The following is a 15,507-nucleotide window of genomic DNA, read 5'->3' as shown; positions in this document are numbered from 1 at the left end:
AATAGGAGAACACAATTGACAAAAAAACACACGAATAATAGCTAACAAAAGGCAACAAGTTTAAAATTTAAATACGCCAGAAGTGCATATTGTCAACACAAGACTTACTAGTGACGCCCAGATACAAAAGTTTGAAAGCCGAAACAAGAACAAAGTTGAACAGCATCGAGGATCAAAAGTTCAAAAAAGTTGTGTCAAAAAACGGCCAGGGTTTTCTGTTAGGTACCAGAACATCCCTATCATTTAGAATAATTAATACTTTTGCAAACAGTAAATTTTATAAAATGACTATACAAAAGATGTACATGATAAAACTGAAGTATTAACTAATTACAGGAAACAATCGAAATACATTACATAACCCGACAAAACGCAACACATCCGAATAAGTTAAAACCTCAACGCCAATGGACGTCATATTAGAAATTGTAAAAAATGAACAAATACTAAATAACTCAAAAATGAAATTTTGAATCATCACCAAAAAATATACAGATCTTAAGATTAATATAACTAAGAAGTGTGTAAAATTTTAAGCAATAACCAAAAATTGTTTTTGAGATACGGTGCGAAATGTGAAAAAAAACCACACCCTGTTTTAGTTTCAAAGTGCCGTAACTCAAAAAGTTTTAATCTTATTTTCACCAAAAAGTATACAGATCATTTGACCATCATAAAAAACAACTATATTAAGTTTCATGAACTTTGGATAACTCGTTCTCAAGTTACGGTGCGACATGTTTACGCCGGACAGACAGACGGACAGACACCGGACATTTGTATACCATAATACGTCCCCTCAAAATTTTGACGGGCGTTTAAAAAAAAAAAACAATATCAGACAGTTACCACTGACACCTACTGAACAATAGGCGCCAGACTAGCATTAGATATTTACTAAATGGGGCAACTTTAATTCAGAAATAGTTTCAATCTAATTTTATTGTAAAAAGCGTTACAAACATATATTTTTATATATCTATTTAAGCGGTTAATCCTTCTTTCAACATGTTTAAAATATACATTAATAACAGATTCTCTGAAAACGTGCCAACTGAAACCGATTTGAAATAAGTTTATATCGTTTATAGATCTCCAATATTCAGATATTTGTTTTCAGTATTCTAACAGAGAAATTCGTTTAATCAAAGTCTTTCAATGTAAGTTTCGTACAACCAAAAGACGAATGTCAGTTATGAATTCTAACCTTCAAAAAGAATAGATTTGAAGCACGCGGGAACATTTCTTACGCATACATGTATTTGAAATTACACAAACTTATGAATCAGAATGATAATTAATACGTTGCATGGAATTGAACAAAAAAATATGATTTTAAGCTACGCAAAGTTCTAACCAGTGTTAATTATAAAATTTACTAAGAAGTGTAAATATATATAGTAATGTTATATAATTCATGTTGTAATTGGTGCCATATTCATTTTTGCTTGAATTCTGTAACAAAGCCATAGTATTGCACTCCGTGGAAGGTGCCTTTCTCTGACCATTTTTTCTCTCCTTGGTGAAAACGACAGGTAAATGGAACATCTATCTTTCCTTTAGAAATGGTTGATTCCAAAGTTATCCTGGGAAAACAACAAACAAAAAAGGAAATAGTTAGATGCAGCTATTAAAAGTGAAAAATAATACATAACCATTATGATACTTTTCTGAATTTAATTTATTCGAAGAAAATCAATTAAAAAGTCAAACTAGGATTGATGAAAATTTATTTTCAAATATTCAGATTATGGGTTATAGTGTTAAACAATATTTTTGCATTTTAAGGATTTTAAGTAAATATCCTACTCCTAGTGTAGACATGATATTACAAGTTAAGTTATTTTCCAAGGGAATAACTCCTTGTTTGGATACTTGTTCATATAAATGTCTTGAAAATCAAACAAGAAAGGTAGATTGGAAATTTCTTATAATGCAATGTTCAATTTAGATTACATTTCGAAGGGATATAACTTCAGTAAAAACATCTGAATATAAAGCTGGCATACAAATATCACTACAGTTCTTCCAGCAAAGAAGCATGAGAGCCATTGCATTACAGGTTTGTGCATTATGTATTTTTCCAACTAACATTATTCCTTGAAAAATATTTGTCACTGATTTTCATATTAAACAGAAACCTTGCTAATTTAAAACTATGATTCAAATTTCACAAGAATCTGGTAGAAATGTATAAGTGAGAGTGCTCACAAGACCGAATGGATGGACAGACAGATGTCCGGTTTTTATATGTTGCCTGCAACGCGTTTGACGGGAGCCAATATTAAGATAAAAAAAATTAGATCTGATTGAACACATGTAATTTTAGAATGGTAACAGCTAAGGCCATATACTACTGATAGGAAACAGTTTATGTTTATCATATTTGAACATTTAATTTTATCACTTGTAGCAGGCTATTTCAAACTATCTTTTTTGCTGCTTGATATTCTAAGCCAATATCTCTGCGAATGGAATGTTATCATGATATTGTGTTAATTGTTTTCCTGATTTGGAGTATGCTTTGTTTCGTGTTTGAGTTGAATTTTATTATTGTTAAATCAGTTTGCAATATAACTATGTCAGTTGTGCTTTCGGTTTAATGAATTTTAGGACGACTTCAAATGCACATACACGTTTTATGGAAGATGTGAAATGTTTTTATAGAATACAATTTGTTGATAAGAAATGAAAACTTCAGGGATGGATAAATAAATTGTATAGTGATTACTTACTCGGATTCAGGTGGTATTTCTGATGGGTAATGAACAGACCATTTTTCAGCTTTTTCAGTTTTCTTTCCTTTTGTTGTTCCAATGTTCAAATGTTTTTCGATCCCTAACTTAACAGATGAAGTGAATATCCCAGGAATTGAAGCTTCATAAAAATACTCGGCTGCAAACGACAATTGAACATGAACCAAAAAGATAATTCAAAATAACAGGTCAATAGTATAAAGAATTTCATATAAGAAAAATAAATATTCAATAGTGATCAGATATTTTGTCTGCATTTGATCACGATTATGTTTGATTAATTGCAAACAAAATATCAGTGGTATTGATCAAATGTAAATTGAAAGTTGATGAGATGATGTTATTTGACCGCAAATGAAATCTTGATTATAACTATCTGGATATTGACTGAGAATAGAACATGCTAAACACATCTATTCGTGAATGTTTTAGAGGTAATTGGGTCCTCATTGTGTTTCAACTACGCACTTCATCTGGCCTTTTTTACTTTTCTGATTAAAGCTTGAAATATGCATCTTTAGAAGACTACACGTGCGTCTGATGTCCAACATTGAAAACTTGGTATCTATGATAAATAGATAGACATCAGAACTCAACGCAGAGGACACTAAGTAATCAAGGACAATCCAAAGGATGGAGACATGACTGACAATCACATATATCCAAATAGATATCTGCAGTTTCAACCAATATTGGTGTCAGGTGTCGAGGATGTTTACACACAAACATTAATAAGTTACATTGGTTACGTAAAGCCTATATATATATATATATATATAAAGCACCAAACAGAAAATCTAATTTGTACCTGATCGTCTAAAATAAATGATACTGTGCAATCAAAGAAAAAATATATACTAGTCTAAAAATTTACGCAACGGTACTTATATATATTATATATGTTTCCAGTCTCCCAACATACCTTACAGTACGTTTCCTAGTACCCTTAAAATTATACATCTAAAGCTAGTAAGACAAGTTTTTGTTGTGTGTACCAAGTCAGGAAATTGACAGTTGTTTACTTGTCATTACGGTGGTTGAAATAGTTTGGCGTTTGGATTGCCAGATCTTATCAACTTCACACTTTTTTAATTCACCTTACAGTTTTGTTTCTTTTGTTAAATAAGTCCCGACATTCTTGTGTAATAACTTTTTTAATAATCAAACCTGATTGCTGTTGCCTCAATAAGTATTCCAAAAAAATTGATGACCAAGACATTATTTGAAAACCCAAAACAAAAACATTTAGTTATATCAACAGTGTGTATGTAACCTAAACACATTTCATTTATCTTATTTGGCAATATCTCACATGTCATTTTAGTTCCTTCATCCCAAGTAAACTCGTATGAGTCTTCAGTAGTAACAGTCTTTTCTTTAGTGACAGATAAATTTTGTGTGATTTTCGAGTTGTTCTTCTGTGTCCATGAAAATACTGTAATCGGGGTTTTGTCCTTACTTACTCTGTCAAGATGAAAGTCCATGCCATCCACGATTAATGGATAGGATGGCTTCTACAAATGTATAATGATACATATATTCATTACATTACCCTAATGTCTAACAATACACACATTCAATATATTGATATATGACGATAAATGAAGGCAACAATAGGATATACTGCTGTTCAAAAGTCATATATCGATTTTCTGTGGGAAAAAACGGAACAACAGAAACACTGAAATGAAACAAAATCAAACGCCAACATACATATAAATGAACTATTTATTAAAAACTGTCATATTTCTGACTTGGTACGGAGCATTGTAAGAAGAAATGGTGGGTTTAATTTGGTGTGATGGCTAGCGAAATCTACTGATTATATGGTAATGTTAAAAACATTTACAAAAAATCATCGCGAAAGAAGCAGAATTCTACATTTTAAAATTATTTTCTTTTGAATAAGGAAAGATATTGAAACTTCAAAATCCAACATACATCTGAACATCAACATAATATATAAAAAAAGTGGATATTTTTGTATTTTACATGAGATTGATTGTTACATTTTAAAAATACAACAGAACAGTCTTAAAAGATCTGCTATAAACATCAATTCCTTCGGCTCGGTGATGTTTCATTCAAAAGAAAAAGGACGGGATTGTGGCTTCGAAATTATAAAAAAAGAGGCGAAAGTTATCAACGTTATGAAGCATATCCGTCGTCATTTATGCAAAAGATATTCCATAACGGTAACCCATATCGTGGGATGAAGTCTGGAAAATTTCCGGTGGGTTGATCTGAAATTTGTATGATGTAGAATTGAAGCTGATATATTCACTAGATAAGACATATTCAATTAGAATATTTGGTAAAAAAAAGATAACATATAATCATTTATGCAAGTTGATCAAAATACTTAGACGGATGTGTTAGATCTTCAAAGAACACATATCAGTTGTAATTTATGAAACGGATATTGCAATACAGTAAAAAAATCTCGATGGTGTCCGTAAATTTTCGAAGAAATACTTTTAACTTCACTACTTGGATATTTTGGTTTTATAGCTTACTTATAAGCAATAATACTCTATCAAGAAAATCATGATAGGAAATACAATCTCTGAAATAACGTTTTCACAAGGAGATATGAAATGTTGTTACGTAAAAATTCATAGTGCACAATTGGAAAGCTGAAATCATCTGTTTTGAAAAAAAAAATAGATACAGTATAAATGAATATTGTTTTTTTATTTAAGGAATGACTGTAATATTTTTTCTGTCTATGAAGAAATAACATAAAAAATGTGGTGAATACTGAATAGCGCGCGTAGCGTGTTATTTTTTATATCATTTCGAAAAGACTGACAAAATATTACAGTTATTTCTTATAATTTAATTCTAAATTCCATTTTAAACCGGCGTAAATCATGAAAAAACGTTGATGGCGCCATGGTCACATGACAAAGTTTTGTCTATGATATGATAAACAATACGACATCATGAAGGTCGTGCATTAACCTATAATGGTTTGCTTTTATAAATTGTTAGAGTTGTCTCATTGGCACTCAAAATCACATCTTCCTATATCTTAAAACGACGTCAACCAATCAGAAGACGCGTTTCATACAAAATTAAATTATATTAGAATGAATACAAATTGGTTTATTACTATCAAAACTTATTCATTTATTCTTATGGGTATAGTTATTGGTTACTGGATACTTACAATTTGTAGAGCTCTAAGAGAAGACGTTGTATCATTTCTAAATGCTCCATCTGATGCTTTCATTAAGTGGTCTCCGGGTAGAAAAAGTGACTGCTGTCCCATGAAATTGACGGCCTCAAATACAACCCACCTATTCAATGAGACTATAACTTTTATATTTATGAGGGTAAACGTTTCTTAGAGACAAGATCCACGCTATCGTAAACACTTTAAACAAAGTCTTTTTAATACCTTAACTGGAGTTTAAAAATCTCATCTGGATCTATTAAGATTTCAAACTTTCATTCCCTTAGCTCATTAGTGTATACTTTTGTTTTGTGATACTTGGCACACATAGAGAGTTGTCTAAATAAAGTGTATTGAAGTTTGAAAACTTTAATATGTGACCATTTGTTTTGAGTTTTACGGATTTGGTTTGCAAACTGTAGGAGTTAGTCGAATGGGTTCCCATTTTTCTAGGAATAACCGTCAACCAGCCCTACCTGATACAGTTACAATGTTGACGGAACTATTTATATGTATGACACGTGCATTGATATATTTGTAGATAAGTTTTATCCCCAAATGTGATAACTATTGTTATAAACGTTTAGATAAACATGCTGTGTAATGTGAATAAGCGCTTTTAAAAATTAAGAAATAAATACAAGTAGACAACTTACGCCCCACTGTGTACCCTGATGTATGATATTTGGTCGTTCATTTTATACCATCTCAAGTCTTTAATGTCTTCCGTGAAAGTTAATGAACGGCTTCTAAAATCGCCAGCGTAAACAGTTATCTTTGGTTCTTGGGTACAATCCTGAAACGAAACATAACATTTTGATATTATTGCCATCTAAGTTATATGGTTGTATATTCCAATACACTACGTCCAAATGTATTCAGAATAATATGTATCTCTGAATTATAGCTAGAGCGCTAAGATTTAGTTGACATGGAAGTGAAGGTATGCATATTTTCTAAAGAAAAGGTAAGTTGACAGGTAGGAATAGTTTGAGGGTCTTAGAGTTAACTACATGTTGCTGAAAGTAAAGTACATTAGCTTCCGGTTCAGAAATATTGCTGCCGCTCTTGTATAAAAATATTGTATTTTCAGGCAAACTTTCATTTTATCATTTATAGAATATTTGTAGGAAGAATATACGTACGAAATCCAACGGTTTTAGAGATGACAGCGAATCGTTAAATTCATGAACCTTGGTATCTTTATCTGTTGGAGTACCTCTCACAAGATTAGTTCTGTCTCCTTCCATTACTACACAAATGTTTCCTTTATAATTATGGTGTTGGTATAATACCCATCTAAAATTCATAATAGTCAAAATACACATTACAATAATTATTTGATATCAAAATTTAATACCACAGAAAGTAAGTTTGGTGTGAAATATAAACAATTATAGTAAACCCCGATATAGATGTCGATATTATCTTTGGCATTGCTTTATATCATATAATTTTAAAACAGTTGAAGTTCTCGTTCGACTAACATTTTATAGAGTATCATAATGTTACTTGGAATATTTGTGTTGAGCATACTAAGTTTTAAAGATTTAACTAATGGACATTCACTAGTATAGCTTATGTACACATCTATATTAAACAATGAATGAAACTTACACGCCACCTTCTACTATGACACTTGACGCGCAGTCAAAGAATCCAGCATTTACCATATTTGGATGAGCCTGTGTGAATGTTTTGGATCTCCCCTTGAAATTAACTCCTTCGTACAAAATTATCTGAAACAGAAAAACAATATTACTGTTTATTTCCTTTTATTTCATTTTCAAAAATTATTTCAGAAATTTTCATACAAATAATGAATCTGAAATTAAAAATCAAAATATGGTCTCGTCCAGACTAATTTAACATTTAACAGAGCAACACGACGGGTGCCACATGTGGAGCAGGATCTGATTGCCCTTCAGGAGCACCTGAGATAACCGCCAGTTTCTGGTGGAGTTCGTGTTGCTCAGTCTTTAGTTTTCTATGTTGTTTCTTGTGTACACTTATTTGTCTGTTTGTCTTTTTCATTTTTGGCCATGGCGTTGTCAGTTTATTTTCGAGTTATGAGTTTGACTGTTCCTCTGGTATCTTCCAACCTCTTTTAAACAGAAAACTGTAAATTGTAGATGGTAAAGTATACACGAAGCTGAACTGAACACTCTAATATGAATTTGACTCGCGCTCTAGCAGGAGTAAGATAATAATGGGAGTGCAGTCGGCATAAACAAAAGGCTGTTCAAAGGTTTGAAACTTTTATAGAATTTAGAATGAACATTCTTTGCTTGATTTACTTAGAAATCTATCACGTAGTGGTAATTGAAAATTACTACAGCAATAACCATATCCTATTGTGGCTGGTTAACACAATTTCGTGTATTAGCCCTTCATATTTAATGGGGGGAAAACACGAGGTCGAAAACGCGGAATCGGCAAGAAAAAATATTTTGCGTTTTTGCGTTTTCGACTTCGCGACATCGCGTTTTTCCTTTGAAAACGTGAAATAGTCTTAACCGGCCATCATAATATCCAGTTCCTAAACCGAGTTATAGTACAACTAATGAACACACATTTAAGATGAATGCGCATAAACAATTGACTTGAAAATATTTAGAAAGTGCCAATACACAAAGCTGATTTGTCAGACGAGAACGCAGATTAACGTTTGCGTGTTCGTGGTCTTAATTTGGTATATATATAGGGTACAATTTGTATAAGTAAAAAATATATAAAATATCATCAATATAAGAATATGAAAAGAAAAAAGAAAAAAGAAAGAAAAAAAGAAAAGAAAAAAGCTAGAGAGAAAAAAAGAATAATTATAATTCTGATGATAATGACTATAATGTTTTATTATGTTTTAGGTTTCAATTAAAGAGTAAAGGTGCGACTTACTTTTGGTTCCTTTTTCGTTTCATCCCCCATGTTTTGTTTATTTTTTTAATTTCTGAAAGAGAGATATATTGAATGTATAAAAACGTGAAATTTATATAATTATTGATATAAACAAATTAAGGCTGAAATGCAAATTTTACAATTAAAATAGTGTACTGCATGTCTTTACCTTGAAAACTGCCAATACAGTCTCTATTACAATGCTGAATGATCTGTTATATTTCACTTCTTGGACCTTTAAATATACTGCAGTAGAGAAACTGAGATAAACCCAGAATACTTCCCTGTATCTGATAATCTGTAAATCATCAATTGAAATAGAGTCAAAATATGTGTTCCTGTCTTTATAATAATACAACTTAAGAAATACAATACAATGGTTATGATATCTTGCACGAGGATTTTCAAGAAATAGCACAATGCAGATATGTCAGATTTCAAACCCAAAAAGTAGTTTTGTCTCTTGTTTCAAAACTGAAAATTACGATCAACTTACATTTATGTCAAATTTCTCGAACAGTTTTGCCCGAAAATAAAAATCTATAAACACAGTAAGCAACGTACTTAAGATGCAGAGTTGGTTAAAACCACAAGAAATGTTTATTTCATATTTTAGAATAGATGATACCTTATGCATTGACTGCATGATATTGGTCATAGAGTTCAATTTTTAAACGACTGCTAATTAACACGGCCACATAAACCGTATAAGTAACACATATGCATTTCTGTTTTAATAGTCTCTTGTTAAGGAGATGATTTAACCAATCGCATTCTAGCATCTTGTTTTGAGAACCAGTACTTTGGTAATGAAATGGAAAAAAACATATTGTTTAATAAAACTTTACTTTATTGAGACTTTGGACATTATTTTAGATTAAGAAATGTACCTCTGTCATGTATCATGTGCATAGTCCAGGGGCAGTTTATCGAAACTGTCCTAAGATCGGTCCTAAGAATTTCTTAGGACAGAAGTTAGGATAAAGTTAGGACCGACTTACGACACGTCTCAGCATACACATCGAAGCTATCTTAGGATTATCTTAGCTGGGATATCCTAACCGCTGTCCTAAGTATTGGTGTAAAAGAAAATAGCAAATTAAAAATTGAAGAAAAAAAAATATTGTATTAAATTTAACCAATTTCTATAATTTAAAAAAACAACTTAATGATTATAAAATAATTATTAGTTTAAAATTAAAGGTAATAGATAGTTTTTATATTATAATTGTACATTTTAACTTTATGAAACCAAACGTATGCAAAAAAATATAATTACGTTTTTTATAACAATTGAACAAACTAATTGTAAATAGTTAAAAGTAAATATGTAATCGGTAAAATCCCTATATATACATTGAGTGCGCTGAATTCGAAGTGTCACGGTTGCATGCTTAAAAGTTCGAAACCAAATATCGTGCATTTTTCATATAAATACTGAGTTATTCATATACAATATAAGGTCAATGAAAGAAAAATATAAACTTTTTTGTATGAGGCTGAGAAACTGGGGAAGAGCGAGGATCTACCGAGCCCTTTCCAAGTTTTGCGCCGAGTACAAAAAAAAGTTTATATTTTTATGACATTGACCTAATATTGTTTTTATATTGCAACATAAACTAATACATTGGTAGCTTTTTAAATCGTAACACAAATGTTAAACTTATTTTTATCCCTTAATGAACCTCTGATTGTTTAGAAAGTGTTCCATGATGAAATTGACATTATGCAAAATAAAGCTATGTTACTATATTTAGGAAATAATTACATTAGATGTATGTTTCATTATAAAACGTTATTCTGATTGGCTAACTGCACATCACATGCTATTCCTGAAACAATTGCATTAGACAATAAAATTTATCATTCATGATGACACGAGGTCCCACAATAAAGTGCACAGGTGAATTAAATGAAAACTTGATAAAAATCGTGTTTCATGATTCTAGCTAAAAAAATGTAATTATAAGTATTGAATGCTTCTTTATATAATTTTATAGGGTTGTAAAAGCGTTGACCGTGCGCACATTTTTAGTATGAAGCGCTTCCGCGCTTCATACAAAATGTACTTCGGTCAACGCTTTTACACCCCAATAAATTTACAAAAAGCAGCATTCAATTCTTAAAAAAAACAACTAGTTGCAGTATAAAACTACTTTATTACGTATGTATATGAGCAAGAAACGAAACTCGAATGTTAACGATGCAAAACTACAGACTCTCCTGGACGACGTGGAAAAAGTGTAAAACTTTGCTTTTTTGATAAATTGTCAAATGTTGCATCCAATTTTGTTGAAAAATGGGATTGGAATCTAATTTGCATCATTTTAAGAACTACCATTTGATTTTTTAATGTTTTTTTTCACTGATCTTTATCACCTTTTTATCAAAATCTAAGGAAGGCCAAATGAAAAAAAAAACAAACCCGCTAGATACAAGGGAATTTACCGGTTGCAATGATTTAAAGCATGTACATTTCTTATGTTCACAGTGATAAAGTACGCACGTAAAATACTCTACAATGCATGGATAATACATTTGTTTTAACGATTATGACATGGTCATCACAGGAACACAAACAAATACAGATGATAAAAGTGATTCGTTTTCCACATGTTCCAGATTTACCAGTTTACCCTGAAGTACCATGCATAATTGTAGTGATAGGCGCTTCATCAAATTATATTCAAATACAAAAATATAAACTTTCTTTAATTAAAAAAAAAGATGAAAAGTTTAACAATTAACAATAGCAGTGAGAATAGTCAAAACTAACCAAACCAAACAAGGGAACTACGTTTCTGTGGACGAGTGAACCGTTCTAGCTCGACAGGAAAAATCGGTGTTCTTCTAAGACATAAATAGTCCGGAAAGTTTAATGAAGTCGGAAACTTTTTTATAAAAAGAAACAAAGACTGTGTGATTGATGAACTCCCAGTTTTTGAGTTCAATTGATTTCTACAACTTGTCAATATTTCAATTATCTATAGAATATTTGTATAAATGACACTGTATCGTAGGGTATTCATATTTCAGATGGTTGATATGGCTCCCGGAAAGTTAAAGTTCCTGTTATTCTTTATGTAGTAAATCGAGTAAGGAAGAAGAAAATGTTCTTAGTTTAACTTTCTGATATGTATGTCAGTGATTTAAACGTACCGATTACGTGCGACTGAACATAGATATAGGAAGATGTGGTGTGAGTGCCAATGAGACAACTCTCCATACAAATAACAATTTAAAAAGTAAACCATTATAGGTTAAAGTACGGCCTTCAACACGGAGCCTTAGCTCACACCGAACAACAAGCTATAAAGGGCCCCAAAATTACTAGTGTAAAATCATTCAAACGGGAAAACCAACGGTCTAATCTATATAAACAAAACGAGAAACGAGAAACACGTATATATTACATAAACAAACGACAACTACTGTACATGAACGCATGTCTTCCAGTTCATATTCTGTTTGAGTACTTTAAGGGTTTAGAAATAAATTATTTAAATTCCGTTTTGAATAAGATCGTTTTATCTATCCATCGTGTGGAAAGAGAATGGTCTTTGCTCATTTTTGAAGGCCGTACGGTGACCTGTAGTTGTTAATGTCTGTGTCATTTGGTCTCTTGTAGACAGTTGTCTCATTGGCAATCATACCACATCTTCTTTGTTATATCTTATAAAATATTGCAGTACTTAAAAGGCAAATGGAATTAAAGAAGTGGTCAAATGAGTCTAATAATAAGCATTAACTACATTTGTATCTATACAACATGTCAAACTCTGTAAAATCATTTTAACGTGCCATTTTCTTGATAAAACATTCAAACATGTGAATGATTGTAGCAGACATGTATTTGTTCATATATGTACATATGAAAAGAGTTCTTGTCAAAACTTTTGAAAAATTTGTCAAAATTATAAATTACAGAAAAATATACTATAGAAAAAGCTGCAGGGGAGTTAAAACTAATGCAAATTGGGAAAGAATCAATTATTTAAGGGAAATCATATCGGTTCCATAAAAAAAATTCATTTAATGAACTTATATCTCTATAAGTACACATAGAAAAAGGAGATGCGGTATTAATTCCAATCAAACAAACAACTATCCACAAGAATTCTAAATGAACTTGAATTAAGCACCATATATCAAATTCAATACAAGACAAAATTACATAAGGAATATATCACTAGATTTTTATAGAAACTTTTCTGTAATTGTTGCCTGATACAAAAAAAGGAATGCACCGACATGAAGAGGAGCACATCCAGTTCCCATTGTCTACTGAAGAGTTTGTCAAACAAATACAATAGTTATATTCCCTTACCACTTAATTATAAACATCTCAATGATTTCAATTCTAGCAAAATGACCATCAACACATCTCACAAGGTCGTGTTCCTCTCTCACTGTTAATGACGTCTTTACTATACTTAGTCCATTGGATATTGGATGTGTGCTGGATGATATTTTGGTGTTAGATACATGATTGTTGTATCAGTTATTGGCTGTCAGTAACTGTGAGTACTCCTAATATATGTGCATTGTGTCTGTTTTATTGTGAGAGTAAATGTCCTGCCACTTCCGATCTGGGTTTTTTGTTAGCTGTATGCTTGCTTTGTATCCATCTGATGAGTTGATATAAAAGATAAGATGTGGTATGATTGTCAACTTTTTCAACTGATTGTTATTGCAGTATTCTTATGTTGTACTGTTACAGGTAAGGAGGAGAGTTTGACCCCAGGAAATGTATTTGACCCCTACACAATCTGTTTATATCTGACCCAAGGCAGGAGCCTGTAATTAAGTGCTTGTCGTTTTTCTGCTGTATATCATACTTGGGTTCTTTTCTATTAATTAATTTATAGATATAGGAAGATGTGGTGTGAGTGCCACTGAGACAACTCTCTATCCAAATAACAATTTATAAAAGTAAACCATTACAAGTCAATGTACGGCCTTCAACACGGAGCCTTGGCTCACACCGAACAACAAGCTATAAAGGGCCCCAAAATTACTTATACATAAATCAGGCCTTTAGTTTTCCTCATTTCAATTGTTTTAACATTATTTTTTTTATATTTCATATCGGTTCAGAATTTGCTTCTCTTATTGGATAACAAGGGGCCACATGACATTCTTTATTCTCCAGTAATAATTTCTATCGGTCATTAACAGAAAAATACGGACCAGAAAACAAGTCGTTAACGGACGATTACATGTTAATGACCGGTCGGGGGTGGTTTATCTGTTAGGAGAGCTGTCCCTATAATAAAACAGGTTCCTGTTTTCAATTTCATATTGCAGTTGTTGAATTGTTTACCATGTTTTCGTTAATAATTAAATCATAGAAAACTTTATTTTGTATTTATATACTGAAAAAATGCACTCAAATGAATGGCAGTGACTTATAGTTATCACTACGACTGGTCGTCACTCTTTCCTATGTAACTCGTACAATAACTCAAGTTTGCTTTGAACAATTTTATTTTTTTAAAACATGGTCTCTCAATGAAATAAATATCATAGTTATTGAAGAACTGGTAATTATCGTAATACATGCATGGACTGCCAGTAGTATTGACTGCACAGCGGAAATAACCTCCAATTATCGGTCTCTATTTTATCGCCTTCGGCTCAGTTATTTGCGCTATCTTAGGCAAAACCACTGTCCTAGGACATTTAGTCTTTGTTGGATAGCTGTCTAATAGGGCAATCATATCACACACATCTTTGTTATTTTTCATATGCACACAAGCTATGAAGAAAGCGTTATCACACCTACTGCACGGCAGCTAAAGAGAGATAATCCAAACTTAAATCAAGATTAGAAATGCTCATTTAAAAATTAGATTTTTGAAGGTAGATATTTTATAAATGAATCAGTTATACCACTATTTAACAAAAATCGGAAAAAATATTTAAAATATGAAACCAATTTCAATTGTATTACTAGTAATTAGTTTTCGTGTTTTCTATAGTTATTTGGAAAACATGCATAAGATAAACAGATCTTAAATATCTACAAAATTACTTTTTTAAAGGGTAGATTTTTAGAAAGAGTTCAGACTGCTTTTGAATTACAAATTCCATTAGCATAGATTTCATTAAAACTATACACTTAATTGTTTCCTCTGATAAGAGGTCACTGAGTATAAAATAAAGTAATGATGATGTGTATTTCTGTATATTTCTTTACAAGAAATAGACCGACTAAAGCACTATAGTTATCATTTTTTTCCGCAGTAAATGAAGGGTAAACCTATACACTAAACACTTTTCTAGTCTTAAAATCAGGAATAATTTAAAGTTTAACATATTCTATCGACGCTTGGTAATCTGTAAAGTATTGTGGTTTGTCGAATTGTGTCGTTCGGTTTCTCTTCTACTCATACCCGATTGTTTGTCATGTTGTATACAAGGAACGTTTTGAGCGATTATTTTAGATACGACAAGAAAAGTTTGGTATAAAGTTTGTAATATTTGGTTGAAGCAAACTAAAGTAAGAGAACGCAAACCAATTTTGGGGGGCGTACAGGACAGACGTATAAGAGATGTACGGGAAGGACAAACACGGGTAACACTTAATGCCCCCTCCACTACGGCCGGGGGGGGGGGGGGGTATAAACCAGTGCAAATCATAGCTGTTGACTATGAAGTTAACATAGATAATCT

General features: G+C 31.6%; 1 protein-coding gene across 1 annotated transcript; it reads right to left on the bottom strand.

The window, feature by feature from the left end:
• Positions 1-928: 928 nt before the first annotated feature.
• LOC143075006 (epidermal differentiation-specific protein-like) lies at positions 929-9,099 on the bottom strand. Its single transcript, XM_076250232.1, has 9 exons — positions 9,002-9,099; positions 8,833-8,884; positions 7,552-7,673; positions 7,080-7,233; positions 6,591-6,730; positions 5,929-6,058; positions 4,069-4,270; positions 2,736-2,895; positions 929-1,586 (listed from the first exon to the last, which is right to left on the bottom strand). The coding sequence occupies exons 2-9, from the start codon at positions 8,860-8,862 to the stop codon at positions 1,439-1,441; spliced, it is 1,086 nt and encodes a 361-aa protein (XP_076106347.1). The 5' UTR covers positions 8,863-8,884; positions 9,002-9,099; the 3' UTR covers positions 929-1,438.
• Between the last annotated feature and the right edge of the window lie 6,408 nt (positions 9,100-15,507).

The sequence above is a fragment of the Mytilus galloprovincialis genome, chromosome 5 (assembly GCF_965363235.1).
Source record: "Mytilus galloprovincialis chromosome 5, xbMytGall1.hap1.1, whole genome shotgun sequence".
NCBI classification, from domain to species: Eukaryota; Metazoa; Mollusca; class Bivalvia; order Mytilida; family Mytilidae; genus Mytilus; species Mytilus galloprovincialis.
The sequence above is the reverse complement of the archived record's forward strand: the minus strand, read 5'-3'. Positions and strand labels throughout refer to the sequence as shown.